Source organism: Lactuca virosa, chromosome 1 (genome assembly GCF_052849685.1).
Source record: "Lactuca virosa cultivar CGN04683 chromosome 1, Lactuca_virosa_CGN04683_v6, whole genome shotgun sequence".
In the NCBI taxonomy this organism is placed as follows: domain Eukaryota; kingdom Viridiplantae; phylum Streptophyta; class Magnoliopsida; order Asterales; family Asteraceae; genus Lactuca; species Lactuca virosa.
Window position 1 is genome coordinate 239,868,247 of NC_136426.1, and position 15,840 is coordinate 239,884,086.

Below are 15,840 nucleotides of genomic sequence, written 5' to 3' on the forward strand. Positions count from 1 at the left end.
CCGGCTTCGTGAATGAGGCGTACTAGCGGTAAGACGAGTTTGTTAGATTTGTTGTCCATCCTGACCATCCCCCGGTATATGCAAGTCAATTCCCGGACAGATATAGTTGATCAGGCTATATCCTTCCCAGACTTGATTTACATATACCAAGGCATACCCATAATGTACAACTCCTCTTCTTTTATTTTAGGTTCTTCTAGTTATGACACTATGTGAGCATGTATGCATGTATTTATACTTTTTAATAAAAAGAATCATTTATTTTCTAAAAGTATATTTATTTGAAAAATGCACAAATCAGAGACTATTAGTCCCAATTGTGTTTATAGTTTGTATATCTTATGTGGTTTGATATACTTAATTCACTATAAACTGCGCTCTGATACCAATCTGTCACACCCCCAAACCAAGGATGGCGGAAACGTCCGGGGGTGGAGGACTTCATGTATAGTATCATAACAGCAATTGTAATAGTAATTCAAGCAAACACAACCAACATATATATAATTGAAAAAAAATTACATCATTGTATGAATTACATGTTTACGAATCAATTACAATATATTGATAAAATATGAAATAGTAGACGCCTTAGCGTCCCATCCTCAAAAGCACTTGATTACCTGTTTAATTGTTTCCTGAGAATACAAGTTGTTTAAAAAAAATGTCAACACAAAGGTTGGTGAGTTCATAAACTTTTCGTTTGTAAAAGTAGTATTTGTGTTAGAAAAATCCAATATTTTCCTTAATGTGTAAATGTAGTCTTAAAACCCAAAGATCGAAATGTACAAGTAATTTGTCATATTTATAGTAAAACAATGCAAGTTTAAATCGACATAAACTCGTTAAATTTTAATGAAGTTCCCGTAAATTCCAATGTTTGTTAATACTTTATGTGAGTTTATTATAACCATACTATGACCAAGGTTGCCTAAAACGACGTTCTTCAGGCGTCGGAAATGTTATGACATTTGTCACCCCAGACCTATCGGTCTAACTGTTGCATGCAGTTTAGGTGTGGGTTTGTCAAACCCAATATAGATCTATACACAAGTATCACGCTCTCCCTCAAGGAGACTCTGGTTACAATACAGGACTTAATGGTAATTTGAAGTAATTGTCTCACAAAGTCATTAACGGAATTTCGTGTTATGAAAACTTGGTACCGTATGGCCGTACCTTGCTTAATGAAAATATCCTTTGTATAAATGTACCCTTTTTAAATGTATGTGTTATGTAATGTATTATAAACTATACCTATTATAGTTTATCAACCAAGGGTAGTACGTGGTAATGTATGCAAACTATATTCAAAATAGTTTATTTAATGTTTGAATGTATCGATTGTACTTTGATTATAATCACTTGTTATTCTTTATATTTTATATGACCAAATCCATTTGTAAACTGATGTGTGTCTAAATATTAAGATAAAATGTCATATATTGCAGTAACATATAGTCACATAAAGATATACACCTTGCTCAACATGTTACAAGGTGAAATGAAATTAACAGCAACTTTTCGTTAAAAACAGTTTCTGTTACCGTTCTTAGAAAATTTATAGAAAAATCATCACAGCTCTAAATCCAAATCCGCAAATTTTGAGAGTTTGGAATATGAGTCTAGTTTGTTCGTAAATTTTATCATGATTTTTAGTGATCTCTAACAGAGGTGAAAATGTTCATAATCACAGACTGGTCGGGGTTTGCCTCTAAAATGACAGGCAGTTTTGTAAAAATCACCATTAATTGTAGAAAAATCATTTGGAGATGTGCAAGTAGTCATTTTAAAGCTAAGAGTTTGAACTACTTGCACCTGAAACAGTTTTGAAAACTAAAATTTTTAAGTTGACCAAAACAGTCCGTGATTAACGTCCATCTTTTCTGATGCAATCTGTTAGAAAAAGTTTAATTGTGTTCTTGATGATTTTACTTGTATTACCCCTTTAAAACTTAAGAAAAACATGTGAATGTATGGGTATGAACTCACCTTATGTGGTTTCAGTAGATGAAAGTGAGAGAGAGGAAGTGTTCAACTCAAGAACACTAAGAAGATGTCTTGATGATTCGAGAATCTAACACCGAATAAGATGGAACTTGTGTAAGATATCAATGATTTGAGTAGAATGGAGTTTAATAATTATGTGAATGATGAAGATACTTACTAATTGAAGAAAGAAATCCCTGGAGAGGGCCTTGAAGTTCTTGAAGTTGAGAGAAAAGATGAGAGAACTTTGGAGAGTGTTCTTGGTTGCTAAGTGTAGAATGAAAGAGTTTTTATGGAGAATGAGGAGAGAGGATCAATCCTCCAGCTCTTAGAACGTGGGAAGAGCTGGAGATTGGCTGTAAAGGTCCACTAAGGAGACAAGGGGTAGTGGGAAAGAGTGGCTGATCATAGAGTGAGGTGGTAGTGGGTTGCTTTTGCCATAAATTAAGGAAAAGCAAATATTCCCTCAATAATTAGTTCAATCACCAATTCTTTTAATATATTTTATAAAAACCCTGGAGATTTATATATTTTGGGGCCTTAGTTTATAAAATAAAGTTTTGGGTGAAAATCCCACGTTAAAATAATGAAAAACGGAGTTAAAATGAAGTCGTAGTCGAAAAACCGGTAAAAAGGGCCTGACTTCGGACCTCGCTTCGGACGAACCTCACTTCGGACGGACCTCACTTCGGACGGACTTCACTTCGGACTTCGGACTTCGGACACTTCGGACCCTTCGGACACTTCGGACACTTCGGACTTCGGACACTTCGGACCCTTCGGACACTTCGGACACTTCGGACCAGAGGTTTCGGTTTCGGATCCTTAAAGCTATTTTACTCGTTTTTATCCCGTTTCAAGCGATTTTTGACCCGGTTAAGGGTCGAGATGACCCAAATGATTACAAAAAGTTAAAGTAACTTTTGAGAGAGATTTGGGAGAGATTTGGGAGAGATTTCAATTAGAAAGAGATAGAGTGAAAACGATTTAGAGAGGTTTCGTTGGTGATTAATTTGAGTGTCCGGCTTCACAACGCAAGGTTCGTAAACCCCATTAAACCGTGTTTTAGTGTCGTACACAATCCCGATGACTGTGCAATAGTGTTTTATCGCTTTGGTTCGTTGTTTAGCACTGTTAAGGCTAAGGAAAATCAAACACATGAACTTTCCAAATGAGGATTTCTCATTAAAATAGCGAATTGTATAGTGATTACATAACGTAAACCCTAGCATACAAGGGTTATTGGAGTTGACCGGTTTGACTTGTTGACTTTGAATTGACCGAAATTTGACGGTTGTCACAACTGTTGACCATATTTTTGCAGAATGCTCTGATTTGATTGTTTTATGGTCCCGTATTGCTATTTGGTGGGGCATTAATTGTCCTTCTCAGTTGACTGTGGACTCTCTTATCAATTGGGCTGCTACAACCTCATGGAGAATCGGTCAGTGCAAAGCTTTTGATGCAGTGATCTTGACTACCTTTTGGTGCATTTGGAATTTCAGGAACGGTTTGATTTTTAGAACGGATACGCCAAAGAAATCTATGATTTTTGATGATGTTGTTCATAAATCTTTTATTTGGATTTCTAGTAGGTGTATTAAAGCCAAGTTTAGTTGGTCCTCTTGGCTTCATAATCATATTTCAACTACTATTTTGATGTAATTCTTTTTCTAGCGTCTTGCTAGGCTTAATTATATTCCGCCATTCCAAAAAAAAATTTATAAAAAAAAAACATATAACTTTTTAAAAAAAATAATGAAAGAAAGTTCTAAATTAAAGTCGAAACGTTGATCACCTTAAATTATACCAACAAATATATAAAAATAAACACATAAAAATAGTTTTTTAGGTGAACGAACGAAAGTTATTAATAAAAATCAAATTATATATAATACGAGGTTAAACACGAAAATTTAGAAAATAGAGAGGACAAAGTAACATTTTTCAAAGTTCAAAGTGAAGGGTTCAAAGTGATATTTTAAAAAATAAAGAGGTGAAAAACACACAAAGTTATAAACATAAAATATAGGAAAAATTACATAAATGGTCATTGTGGTTTACCCATAGTCACAAACTCAGACCCTACTACTTGAAAAGACCAAAATACCCTTACACTAACGGATGAACAGTAACAAAAGGTCAACAAAAGGTCCATTCATACAAGTTTTAGAAACCACATGGGCCATGTTCATGAAAAAGAAAATAATAGGACTGACTTTGTGATTTTTGGCAAACCACATAAATCATTTTTGTAATTTTGTCTTTTGTTACAATTTAGCCAATGAAAAAAAAAACCGAACGACTTTGTATAAAAAGTTTTAAAAGTTCAAAGTTAGAAAGAAAACAAGATTTTCGTAAGTCATAGCTACAAAAAGCTATGAAAATTATGCCGTCAACATCCGTATTTTCCCAGTTAACGCTGCTGCTAAAAGACGTCTTTCATTAAAAAAATTACAGATGATATACATTTTTGTAGATGATCATCCGCAAAAATGATAGTATTCGGGTAATTTTATTTTTGTAGCTATTTGGTATAATCAACTAAATCCAAAGCCATTTTTGTGGTTATTTTGTAATAAATCTTAGAAAAAAAATGGTATTTTGTAAAAACAAAAATTATTACCCTTAATTCCAAAGTTGAACGGAATAATAACAAGCTTTTTTCAACACGCTAAAAGTTAAAAAAATATTTGCATGAAAGAAAAGATTACACCAAATTACAGTCAGTAAACATTTTACATTTATACAGGTATATGGAGTATATATTAATTATTTAAATAATTTAAAATTTGAATATATTACATTATTACTTATTAAATTATTAAATATTATATATATATATATATATATATATATATATATATATATATATATAAAATATCGATGAGTCAAATCAACTTAGATCCAAACCCATTAGATTTTTTTTTATATGCTTTGACTCGAGCCTCAAATCCTCCGCGACCCCTTGTTGTTGACAAATGATAATTGACATCAACGAATACATACAGGATCAAATTCCCTGTTCCTTTTCGAATCTTAATATCCCACACTAAAAAGAAAAATAAAAACTCAAGAATAAATCTGTATTAATACACGGTGGTGGTGGTGGGATGATGCAGGCGTGATATTGACACTCTGTTTTCCTTTCCATGGGTGGAACGCGGTTGTTATAAGACACCTCGCAAACATCTTCTGTTTAAGTAATCGAAAATCAAAATCAACAAAACATTTCAAATGTTTACCAAAATCCCAATTCCCAATTTCAAACTCTGATTCCCAAATTCATCCTTCCATGGCAACAAAATCATCCACCACCACCACAAGAAAAGAAGGCCATGGCCTCCTCCTTGGTCGGTTCGAGATCGGAAAACTCCTCGGTCATGGCAGTTTCGCTAAAGTCTACCTTGCTCGCAACGTCAAAACCAATGAATCCGTCGCCATTAAAGTCATCGACAAAGAGAAAATCATGAAAGGCGGTTTAATCGCCCACATCAAACGCGAGATCTCCATCCTCCGCCGTGTACGACATCCAAACATCGTTCAGCTGTTCGAGGTAATGGCAACAAAGAGTAAGATCTTCTTCGTTATGGAATACGTTAAAGGTGGTGAATTGTTCAATAAAGTCGCTAAAGGTCGATTAAAAGAAGAAGTCGCCAGAAAGTATTTCCAACAACTGATTTCCGCAGTAGGGTTTTGTCACGCTCGTGGTGTTTTCCATCGAGATTTAAAACCCGAAAACATATTATTAGACGAAGATGGTGATTTGAAGGTCTCCGATTTTGGTCTCAGTGCAATCTCCGAGCAAATCAGAGGCGACGGTTTGTTCCATACCTTTTGCGGTACTCCGGCGTATGTCGCGCCGGAGGTATTAGGCCGGAAAGGCTACGAAGCGGCAAAAGTCGACATCTGGTCCTGTGGAATTATCTTATTCGTCTTAATGGCTGGTTACTTACCATTTCATGATCAGAACATAATGGTCATGTATAAGAAGATTTACAAAGGAGATTTCCGGTGTCCCAGATGGTTCTCGCCGGAGCTAACACGGTTACTCAGACGACTTCTCGACATAAATCCCGAAACCCGAATCACAATCCCCGAGATTATGGAAAACAAGTGGTTCAAAAAGGGGTTTCGGCATATTAAATTCTATTTCGACGACGATAAGTTATGTAGTGTGAAACACAGCGAAATCGAAGACGACATCGATTATTCCTCCGATCAATCTTCATATTCCGAATCGGAAAGTGAAACCGAGACTAAACGGCGGCTCACAAGCTTGCCAAGACCTGCAAGTTTAAACGCTTTCGATCTGATTTCATTCTCTCGTGGGTTTAGTTTGTCGGGTTTATTCGAAGATGGTGTGGAGGAATCACGCTTTCTGACACGGGAACCAGTTTCCACCATTATTTCGAAGCTCGAAGAGATTGCAAAACTAGTGAAGTTTACAGTGAGGAAGAAGGATTGCAGGGTGAGTTTGGAAGGATCTAGGGAAGGAGTTAAAGGTCCATTAACGATTGCAGTTGAGATCTTCGAATTAACGCCTCTATTGAGTGTGGTTGAAGTTAAAAAGAAAGCTGGAGATAAAGGAGAATACGATGATTTTTGTAACAAAGAACTTAGGCCAAGATTTCAGTCACTCACGGTGACTGGTCGTTCTGGTGAACCCTCATCACATTTGCCTTCTGATAATGAATTATTTAAGAAAGATGATCAAACGGGTACTGTTTAATTCCATATTCATACACACTCTTTGTAATGATTTTGTTTGTATGATATATCCATCTTGTTTATCTTGTGTTCATTGTTTATATGGTTTTTTATTATAAGTGCTAATTGAGTAATTGCTTGAAGAAGATATGAAGCTGTTACTCGATAGGAATCCATGGAAATATTGAATACACAGTTGTACATTTGGTTAGTGACGATAGTGATTACTGAATCATTGTATACTGTAAATGATCTATAAACTTCAATTGATTGGGTAAACAGTGGTGTTCTTGATTTGCATATCAATGGTAGTAAGATTGTTAGAAAAACTGCATTTGAATCCATTCCAGATTGTAAAGCACTCCTTTTGTTGTACATGGTGGGGTTGGTTTTCGTTAAATATTTTGGATTTCTTAATTTAGGACAACCCTCATGTGTGTTGGTGTTTTGAACGGAATCCTCCATTCTGTAGAAGCAGTGTATGTGTAGGATACTAACATAAAGCATTTAGGCTTTGTTTGTTACGCACGAGAGTCTTGGACTGTGTCTGACATGAAACAAACCGAGACTTCAAGTCAAGTCAATAGGTCAAAATTTCTATTTTTTATCCTAGGTAAAAAGGTAGGCACAAATTCACTCTCGATCAAAAGACATGAACACCCTTTTCATGGAAAATTGCCTTAAAATGTTTGTCCAGGTGCCATGAGAAACCGATGATGAAATCATGTAGTTTACCAGATTTGGTCCTAATTAGGTACATACTTTGTTTATTTGAAGTCAAAGAAAGGAAATGATAGGTAGGTTTTCATACCTAATATGGTGGGTGGTGACTTGCCAATGGAACTTGGTATTTAATGAGTATGTGACGTTTAAACCCTTCTCATTTCTTTTCCCTAAATTTGTCTCTCTTTGTTGTTGGTTTGACCATTTTCCCTTTTGCTAAAAATGGCATTTTGGCATTCATTTGTGTTTATGTTAAAATTTGACAACTGTCAAAAAATTGAATTCACCGTGGTCATGTGGTGTATCATAGTAACATTACAATTTACAAAGTTAATTACAAGTTAATAATCCATATGAAAAGTCCACTGTAATTGATACCCTTTTCCTATTATCAATATTACAACCCTTTTCATATTATCAATAGTTGATATAAAATTTTACTCTATAGTTGTTTAAGGAAAAATAAGTCAGGTGTTATTGTTTTTAAATGTTTAAACTGTGTCATGTATATATGAATTAACCTTGCCAACAACTTCATTCATTTCTACCGGTGAATTATAAAATAGTAGACTCTACTAATGGGTGTGTTTGGCACAGAGCGTTTGGGAGCTTCTAAATTCTACCTTCTAGCTTTTGACAAAACACTTTATGATTCGAAGTAATAAGCTATACCTTAAAATAAAAAAAACATTTAATATTTTAAGCATAATTAACATATAAATAAAATATACAGATTAAAAGTCCGAGAAAGAAATTGATAAAGGAACAGATACATTGAAAGGAAAATGAATATATTTCCTAGGAGGATAAGGTCATAATTAAGATTCTCAGTCAATGTATCACAACTCATATAATATGTTCAGGAGGTGTATAAATAAAGGAGAGAAGAAAATGAGAAAAAACAACATCGAAAGAGAGCCATCACCTTTCCCAACGAAGCAACCCAATCACATCTCGAAAATGTGGCATAAAACTACATATATAATATGAAGTTGCCTAAGGGGAATCACCATCCGAGAAATTATTGGTAAACACTTTACACCCTTCGCCATTATATTCTTAACACATACGAATTTTCTTGTAATTTAATAAACCTCCGGAATGATGGCGAAATCACTACACATGTTTACGGGTAGGGTCGAAACGATTTGAACCCGTAAACAAGATACGTGATTTTATGTATCATCAGTTTGTCGCCATCCGTGGGACCTAGACAATACTCTTCGAAAAGAATCTAAAATAGCACGTAACGCTACCCAGATAGCAAAGACGAAACATAGCCATGAGTGGAGACGATCCTCTTCAAATTACAAATCAAAGAACAATGGATAATCTTGGCGAACCGATCGTCAAACCCACACCCATCACCCAAGACACAGGATGACCTAGCAACATTATCTCAGATCTGGACGACCCAATCATGCAATTCATGGTTCATAATTTTGATCGAATGAATGCCATGTACAAGGCCTTCACTCGAAAGCTTAAATACATGTCACCACAGCAAAATGCCTACAAATGCATACTCTTCAGTTATAGAACCGTGGATCTCAGAATCGGACGAGGTATAACCAGGAAAAGACAAAGAGAACGCTTTTGTTGAAAGCGGCAACAACGACCCCTTTAAAAATCGAGTTACGGTTGGAGCAACACCTCTCACCAATACGATTAAAAGGAGATCGACGACGAGTAATGATTTCTACCATGAGCCCTTCATATTCAAGGAATCAGACATGGGCGTACATGATTTGGTAGCTTCCCTGTTTACCAAACGGATCTGAGACTATGACATGCCAGATGGAATCAAAGCCCCTACAAATTTACGTGCATACGAATGTACGACAGATCCGGATGACCACCTGACCATATTTATGGGAACAATGGACGTGCACAAACTGCCAGAACCTACATGGTGTAGTTTTTCACATCACACTGTGTGGAGCGGTAAGATTCTGTTACGACAACCTCGCACCAGGAAGCATAGATGGTTTCCACCAATTAAGGGACTAATTCAGGGCAAACTTTTTGCAACAACGAAGATTCTAGAAGACCCAGGTAGATATCCTCGGTATACGACAAAGACGTGATGAATCACTAAAAGACTATATAGCCCGATTCAATAAAGAAACCCCACATATAGTTGATCGATTCGACGTCATGGTATCAGGAGCCTTCATTAACGGACTGCGTCCCGGACGCCTGTTTAAATACTTAATTGCAAAACCGCCAACATCGTTGGAAGGTCTGTTCACACAAACCCACAACTTTATACAAGCCGAAGATGCGAACAACGAGAATCGCCTTCGGGAGCCACGCTGAGAAGCAAAGCAACAACTGGCTTATAAGGACCTCTCGCGAAGGCAAACAGACAAGCACTTTTCCAGGTTAGCCACTAGACATGCAGAGAAGCACAAGGAAATACACACCTTCATTGCTTTAATTAAGTCTCCTGCTGAAATACTAGTCACCACTGACGGGAAAGCTATGCTTCGCCCACCACCAAAAATGTTTGATCCCTCTAACAAAAAGGACAGGACAAAGCATTGTGAATTCTATGAAGATCATGGCTACGATACCAACGATTGCATAGATCTTCGAAAAGAAATCGAATTTTGTATTCAGAAAGGACACATGGCCCACTTGACAAAAGGAGCAAAAAATAACAACAATAACCAAGGCAATCGACTGTTAGGATCCAAAGACGCCCAGAAGAAGTGGAGTAGAAAGACGGACATTGATTCGAGACTGAGAAATGAGATACAAATTGTAACAACCCAAAATTTAGAAAGATTGACTTTTAGTCAAATGTTGACCAAAAGGGCAATTTGGTCATTTATGAGAAAAAGATGGGAATATGAAGTTGTAACTTCATGGAGATGGTTAAAAAAATTTTAAATCACTATAATAGGTTATATGAGTGAGTTCTAGAGAAAGAATGCATGAGAAATGCATTTTTGGCCAAAAGGGTAAAATTGGTATTTTTATGCTTTTTAGGCCAACTTCGTGACTTAATAGATTAAGATCTGTATTAAATAAATTATACATGACTTAAAAAACATGTAGATTATGTTTCCACCTTCGTGTGGATATAAAGAGCATCAAAAACGGATAAGAAAAAAAGAATATATGCACGTTTGAATTTGGGACAAAAACTGCCTCAAGCTGGAATGATATCAGCAACGTACTTGTTGATTGCCAGACCTCACGAAATGAGAATATGTTCTCATGACGTGAGAACAAACATATTTAAAGATATCAACTTCCTGTTTACGGCATAATACACCCAAATACCCCTATACTTGAGCTTTGGCGATTTTAACGATGGAGGAGGATCCAAAAGGCGATTTTGGGCAATTATGGCTTGAATTGAGTATCAAAAACACATGAGGTAATTCATTTCTCCATTTTTGAGCTAGTTAGGGCTTAATGATAATTTAATGATTTGAGAAAATTAATGCGGATTATGTTATGAAAGCTTGTTAGTGATATCAATAAGAGTGTTTAGATTCTAATAATAAGCTTTGTATGTAACCCCATGAGTGGAATCAATTCAATGAGAATTAGGGTTTAAAACCCTAATTTGTGAATTTAGGAAATTGATCTTCTAGAGTTAGATTATAATGAATTAGTTATTATGGAGAGATTAATTCATTGATTGATTAAGATTTTGAGATAGAGAATGAAAAGATAGAGTTTAACCTATTGAGTGGTTATTTTGATCTTAAGAGTAATCAAGCTCTTAATAGGCTAAGACAAGTATTAAGATGCTTATTAATGTGTATGAATAGGCCTAATAGCAAAAGATGGATCAAGAAGCATCAATTGACAACAGGAGCCAAAGAGTGAGAGTGATGACTCTCACTCTTTCTTTATGATTGTTACATGTTTGATTTCATATTTATATATGTATGTATGAGAACTTTGAGGCACTAAGTGAATGCCATCAAATGATGAGGTAAAAACAGGGCGTTATTATTCATAGATATCATGTATCTGAGCATGTGTATATGATTGAAATGTATGTATGAGATATACATATTCACATGTAACGGAGCATGTGAAGAGTATACTTCCTTCGAGAATGAGTTTGATACTTCCTTCGGGATTGATGATGATATATGAGTATCTTTCCGTCGGGATTGATGATGAGATATGGGTATCTTTCCTTCGGGATTGATGATGAGATATGGGTATCTTTCCTTCGGGATAGATGATGAGATGAGAGTATGTTTCCTTCGGGAACAATATTGAAATATGAATATACTCCCTTCGAGGATAAAACTGAGAAATGAGTATAATATCAAAGTTAATATTGAAATCTTTGATTATATAAATAAAGATGACTTTTATGTAAGTATATGTATTAAAGATAGATAAAAATGTCAAAATAAATGATTAGACCAATGAGGGTATTTGGTTAATTTGCGTAATGGTCAAATTGATGAGAGTTTTTATATTGATAAAATATTGATGTAATCTTAGAGTATAAATAATTTTTTAATGGGAATGACTTAATGTAGTGAGAGTGGGATAAGATGAGTGAGGGTATATCAGGAAATTAAAGACGTTGCTGAATTTGCAGTATTCACGACGTGAAACAGATGAGTCACGATGTGAGAAAGTACAATACCATTTTCTTTGTAATAAAAACTTTTAATAACGAATCAGAGATGACATACAACATAGAATACAAGATTAAATAAAGATGAGATATATAGAGTATATGAGAGGGAATATGAGATGAATTATATACATATATATGAAGCGAATAAGATCAAGAAAGGATATGTAGGTGAGTGAGACTTAACAGAAATGAGATATAATAAAGTACATTATTCTGAGTGCAAATGAAATTAAATAGAGTATGAGAGATAGAATAGAGAGGATAAAGGGTAAAAGAAAAATTCAAGATATGTGCATAATATGTGATGAGATGGACAAGTAACTAAGAGGAGAAATAATAATTATGAGTGAGAAAGTAATAAAAGATAGGAGAATAACTCACCAGACCTAGTGTCTGATGTAGTAGGGATTTCTGTGTTTTTGCAGGTAAAAGTAATAATAGACATGGTACTGGAAGAGAAGACAGGAGCACAAAATCAACATTTAGATTGTAGGATGTTATTATTGTATTCTTCATTTTATATAAATAGATAAAATTTATATTGTGTTTATTTGATTTAACCTGGGATACAAAAGTTTTAAATTTTGAGCATATTTTCCGCATTAATAAATAAATTACATTAATAATTCTTATAGATTAGGCGTTTTAGGTCGAGGGTGTCACACAAATGGTCTAAGTTATGGACGCAAAAGCAGAAAAATCAAGGGTATCACTCCGAAATATTACGTTCTATAAAGATGAACCCATCCTGAAAAATTACAATGGTGATGACCCATTAATTATCATGGCGGATGTAGGAACTACTCACGTACATATAATCTACGTAGACTGAGGGAGCTCCGCTGAAATCATGTACGGGCATTTGTTCGAACAACTCACGTTAGAAGAGAAGAAGGCAATGCTACCACCGACACCCCCACTCGTCGGATTTTCCGGACAAATATTGTGGCCTCTGGGACTGATTACCTTGCCAATCGCCATATATGACTACTGTAGTCACCTCAGCCAGACAATAGTAGTCGACTTTATGATCACACTTTTGGGTGTTTGTAGACTACAACATCCTATGGTGCACATACAACCCTAAATGCTTTGGATCTATGTTTTCTCTAATTATACATGCAATATTGTTTCCAAAGCATTAAGCCTACAACCGGCATACAATTGACATAAACAACATAGAAATAAGTTATAGAATTACCTCTTTGTTGTAGCTTGTAGTTTTAGCCTTTAAGAACTTAGTGCCCCAAATGTTGCACCTCAAATGGTTCACAACACTCCTTGGACAAAGGATGACTTTTGAGAGAGTTTATGCACACTTAAATCGGTTATGGCTCTCCAAGAACACTCTAGCAAAACTTGTACAACCTCTTTTAAGCTATAGGGTGTCATATATATATATATATATATATATATATATATATATATATATATATATATATATATATATATATATATATATATATATATATATATATAGTGTAGGAATCCAAGAGTCATGGGTAAACCCTAATCCATACACTTGGGCTTATTATCCATGATCCATGATTCAAGTGGGCTAACTCTTTATGGATTCATCCATAAAATTAGTCCATAATGTATCATAAGCCTAAACCATATATATATATATATATATATATATATATATATATATATATATATATATATATATATATATATATATATATATATAACTAATTTACATAATTAGTCCTTATTAATTTAATTAGTCTATTTTGATCACAAAATTAATTCCAAATTAATTCTTGATCAATACTAATTAAATCATATGATTTCATATTAATATATTAGAACTTATAATATATTAATAAATCATAAATAACATCTTCTCAAAAGTCCATCCTATCAAATTGTCGTGGTGATATGCAACCCAAATGGACCATGCTACTCTCAGGTCAAGTACATATCAATTATAGTTATGGGATTAGACACCTAATCCAATAGTCTCCCAGTTGGATAAGTCTAATAACTATTATTGCAAGTATGAATCCACAACCCGCCTAGCAATTGTAACTCTTAAAAGCCGTTGTCGAACTCTGACCTAGTCAATGACGCGTCCATTAGATAATGGATCATATTCCTCCATTCTAGATATCGTATGGACATGAGACATGGATTATAATCATTCTCCCTGTCCATCTGTTGTTTCCCGATTTCCGATTTATGATGACCGACTAATTGAACAAATCAAATCAGTCCAGGCTTGGCCAAACACTTCGGGTGTCATCACTAAATCATCTAGGGGCCCACAGATATCGTTTTTATCCACATAGGGTAAAAGGAACGGATAAACCTCGACTCAAATGCTTGCTTGTACTTACTCATTAAATCACACACAACAATATGTTTTATAACACCAAGTTACTGCTGCGTTTACATATGTCAATGTGCAACCGACTTGTAAACTACAACTCACACGTCTTGGTTTCAAGAATATAAGATATTATCGTCTCACAATCACTCGTGACAAAATCCATGAAGTGATTCAGGTGAGCGTGGGTTTAATCCAATACGCGAATCTTATTCCAGGAGTACTCATGAACACTGCAGCAAACTTGTGCTATGTCTAAAACACCTAGACAATCTACAGTCATATTCATGACAGTCTTGCCTCAATAGCTACTTCCAAAGTATGATCGACTGTTGAAAGTTTGAATAACCTAGTTATTCGGGAAGTCAAAACATGCAAAGTGAAACACAAGAATAATTGAATCCAATATGGTCTCAGAACTTATGAATATAAATAAAAAACCTTTTATTTAATCACCATATTGATTACGCATAATTCATTGTATAATGTTTCGATTAATCAACTTAATACTTGAATTAAAACAATAGTTGTCCCATGCTCCAAGCATGCACAATATGTTTTCTATGGTCTTTTATTTTGTGAAATAGATCAACTGAAAATATTTTCAATGATACTCATTTCACAATTCCAAATCCTTACCGTAAATGTAAGAATACCAAATTCTTGCCATTTACTGTAATCTGTTAGATTCTAAACTTATATGCAATGATCCTCTTGTAATGACTATGCACAAAAGTCACAGAGACTTGGCAACAGACATTACAAAGTATTCCAAAGGAGATCAATTCCATGGAAACGAAGTCTCACATTCAAAGTACATTCCTTTGAACATCCTTCTTGCATTAAGTTTCCTAATCTTACACAAATTTAAAGAGTAACTTCCACTTATGGAAACATTTCCATATTCCCATTTTGACTATCACTCTTGAACAAGAGTTACCTCTTCTTAGAGTATGTCAATATGGTCCTTTACAATATACTTGCAATTGTCCATAAGGAACCCATCTTTGGTGAACCTCAGATTGTCCTTGACAATTGCTTAACCATTTTAGTAATATCTCGTTCTAGTCCTTTTTCTCTCTTAATGCCCTAGGCATTTGGAAAAATTATAACACGAGAATATTATATCATATGCAATCGATCCTATACCCGAAGCATATGGGACACGATTCATAATGTCTTACATAAAGACTTGATACTTGATCAGTCTTTTGCTATAATATCTCTATTTGCTATGTTCTCACTATTCAAACTATAAAGAAGGATTCCGTAATCATAATCGAATTTGAGAATGCAATTAACATTTCCATATATATATATATATATATATATATATATGTATATATATATATATATATATAATTTTCTTATGTTGAACCATTCTAACATAGCATTCATATATATCCTTGACTAAATTTGATTAAAATCTCAATCTAAGCTTTTAGAATTGAAATGAAGTATA

At 34.6% G+C, this 15,840-nt stretch overlaps 1 protein-coding gene across 1 annotated transcript; it reads left to right on the forward strand.

Annotated features, from left to right (window-relative positions):
* The first annotated feature begins 4,986 nt into the window (after window positions 1-4,986).
* LOC145165551 (CBL-interacting serine/threonine-protein kinase 12-like) lies at window positions 4,987-6,782 on the forward strand. Its single transcript, XM_079084299.1, has one exon. It carries the CDS (start codon window positions 5,285-5,287, stop codon window positions 6,719-6,721), a length of 1,437 nt encoding a protein of 478 aa, XP_078940425.1. The 5' UTR covers window positions 4,987-5,284; the 3' UTR covers window positions 6,722-6,782.
* The last annotated feature ends 9,058 nt before the right edge of the window (window positions 6,783-15,840 follow it).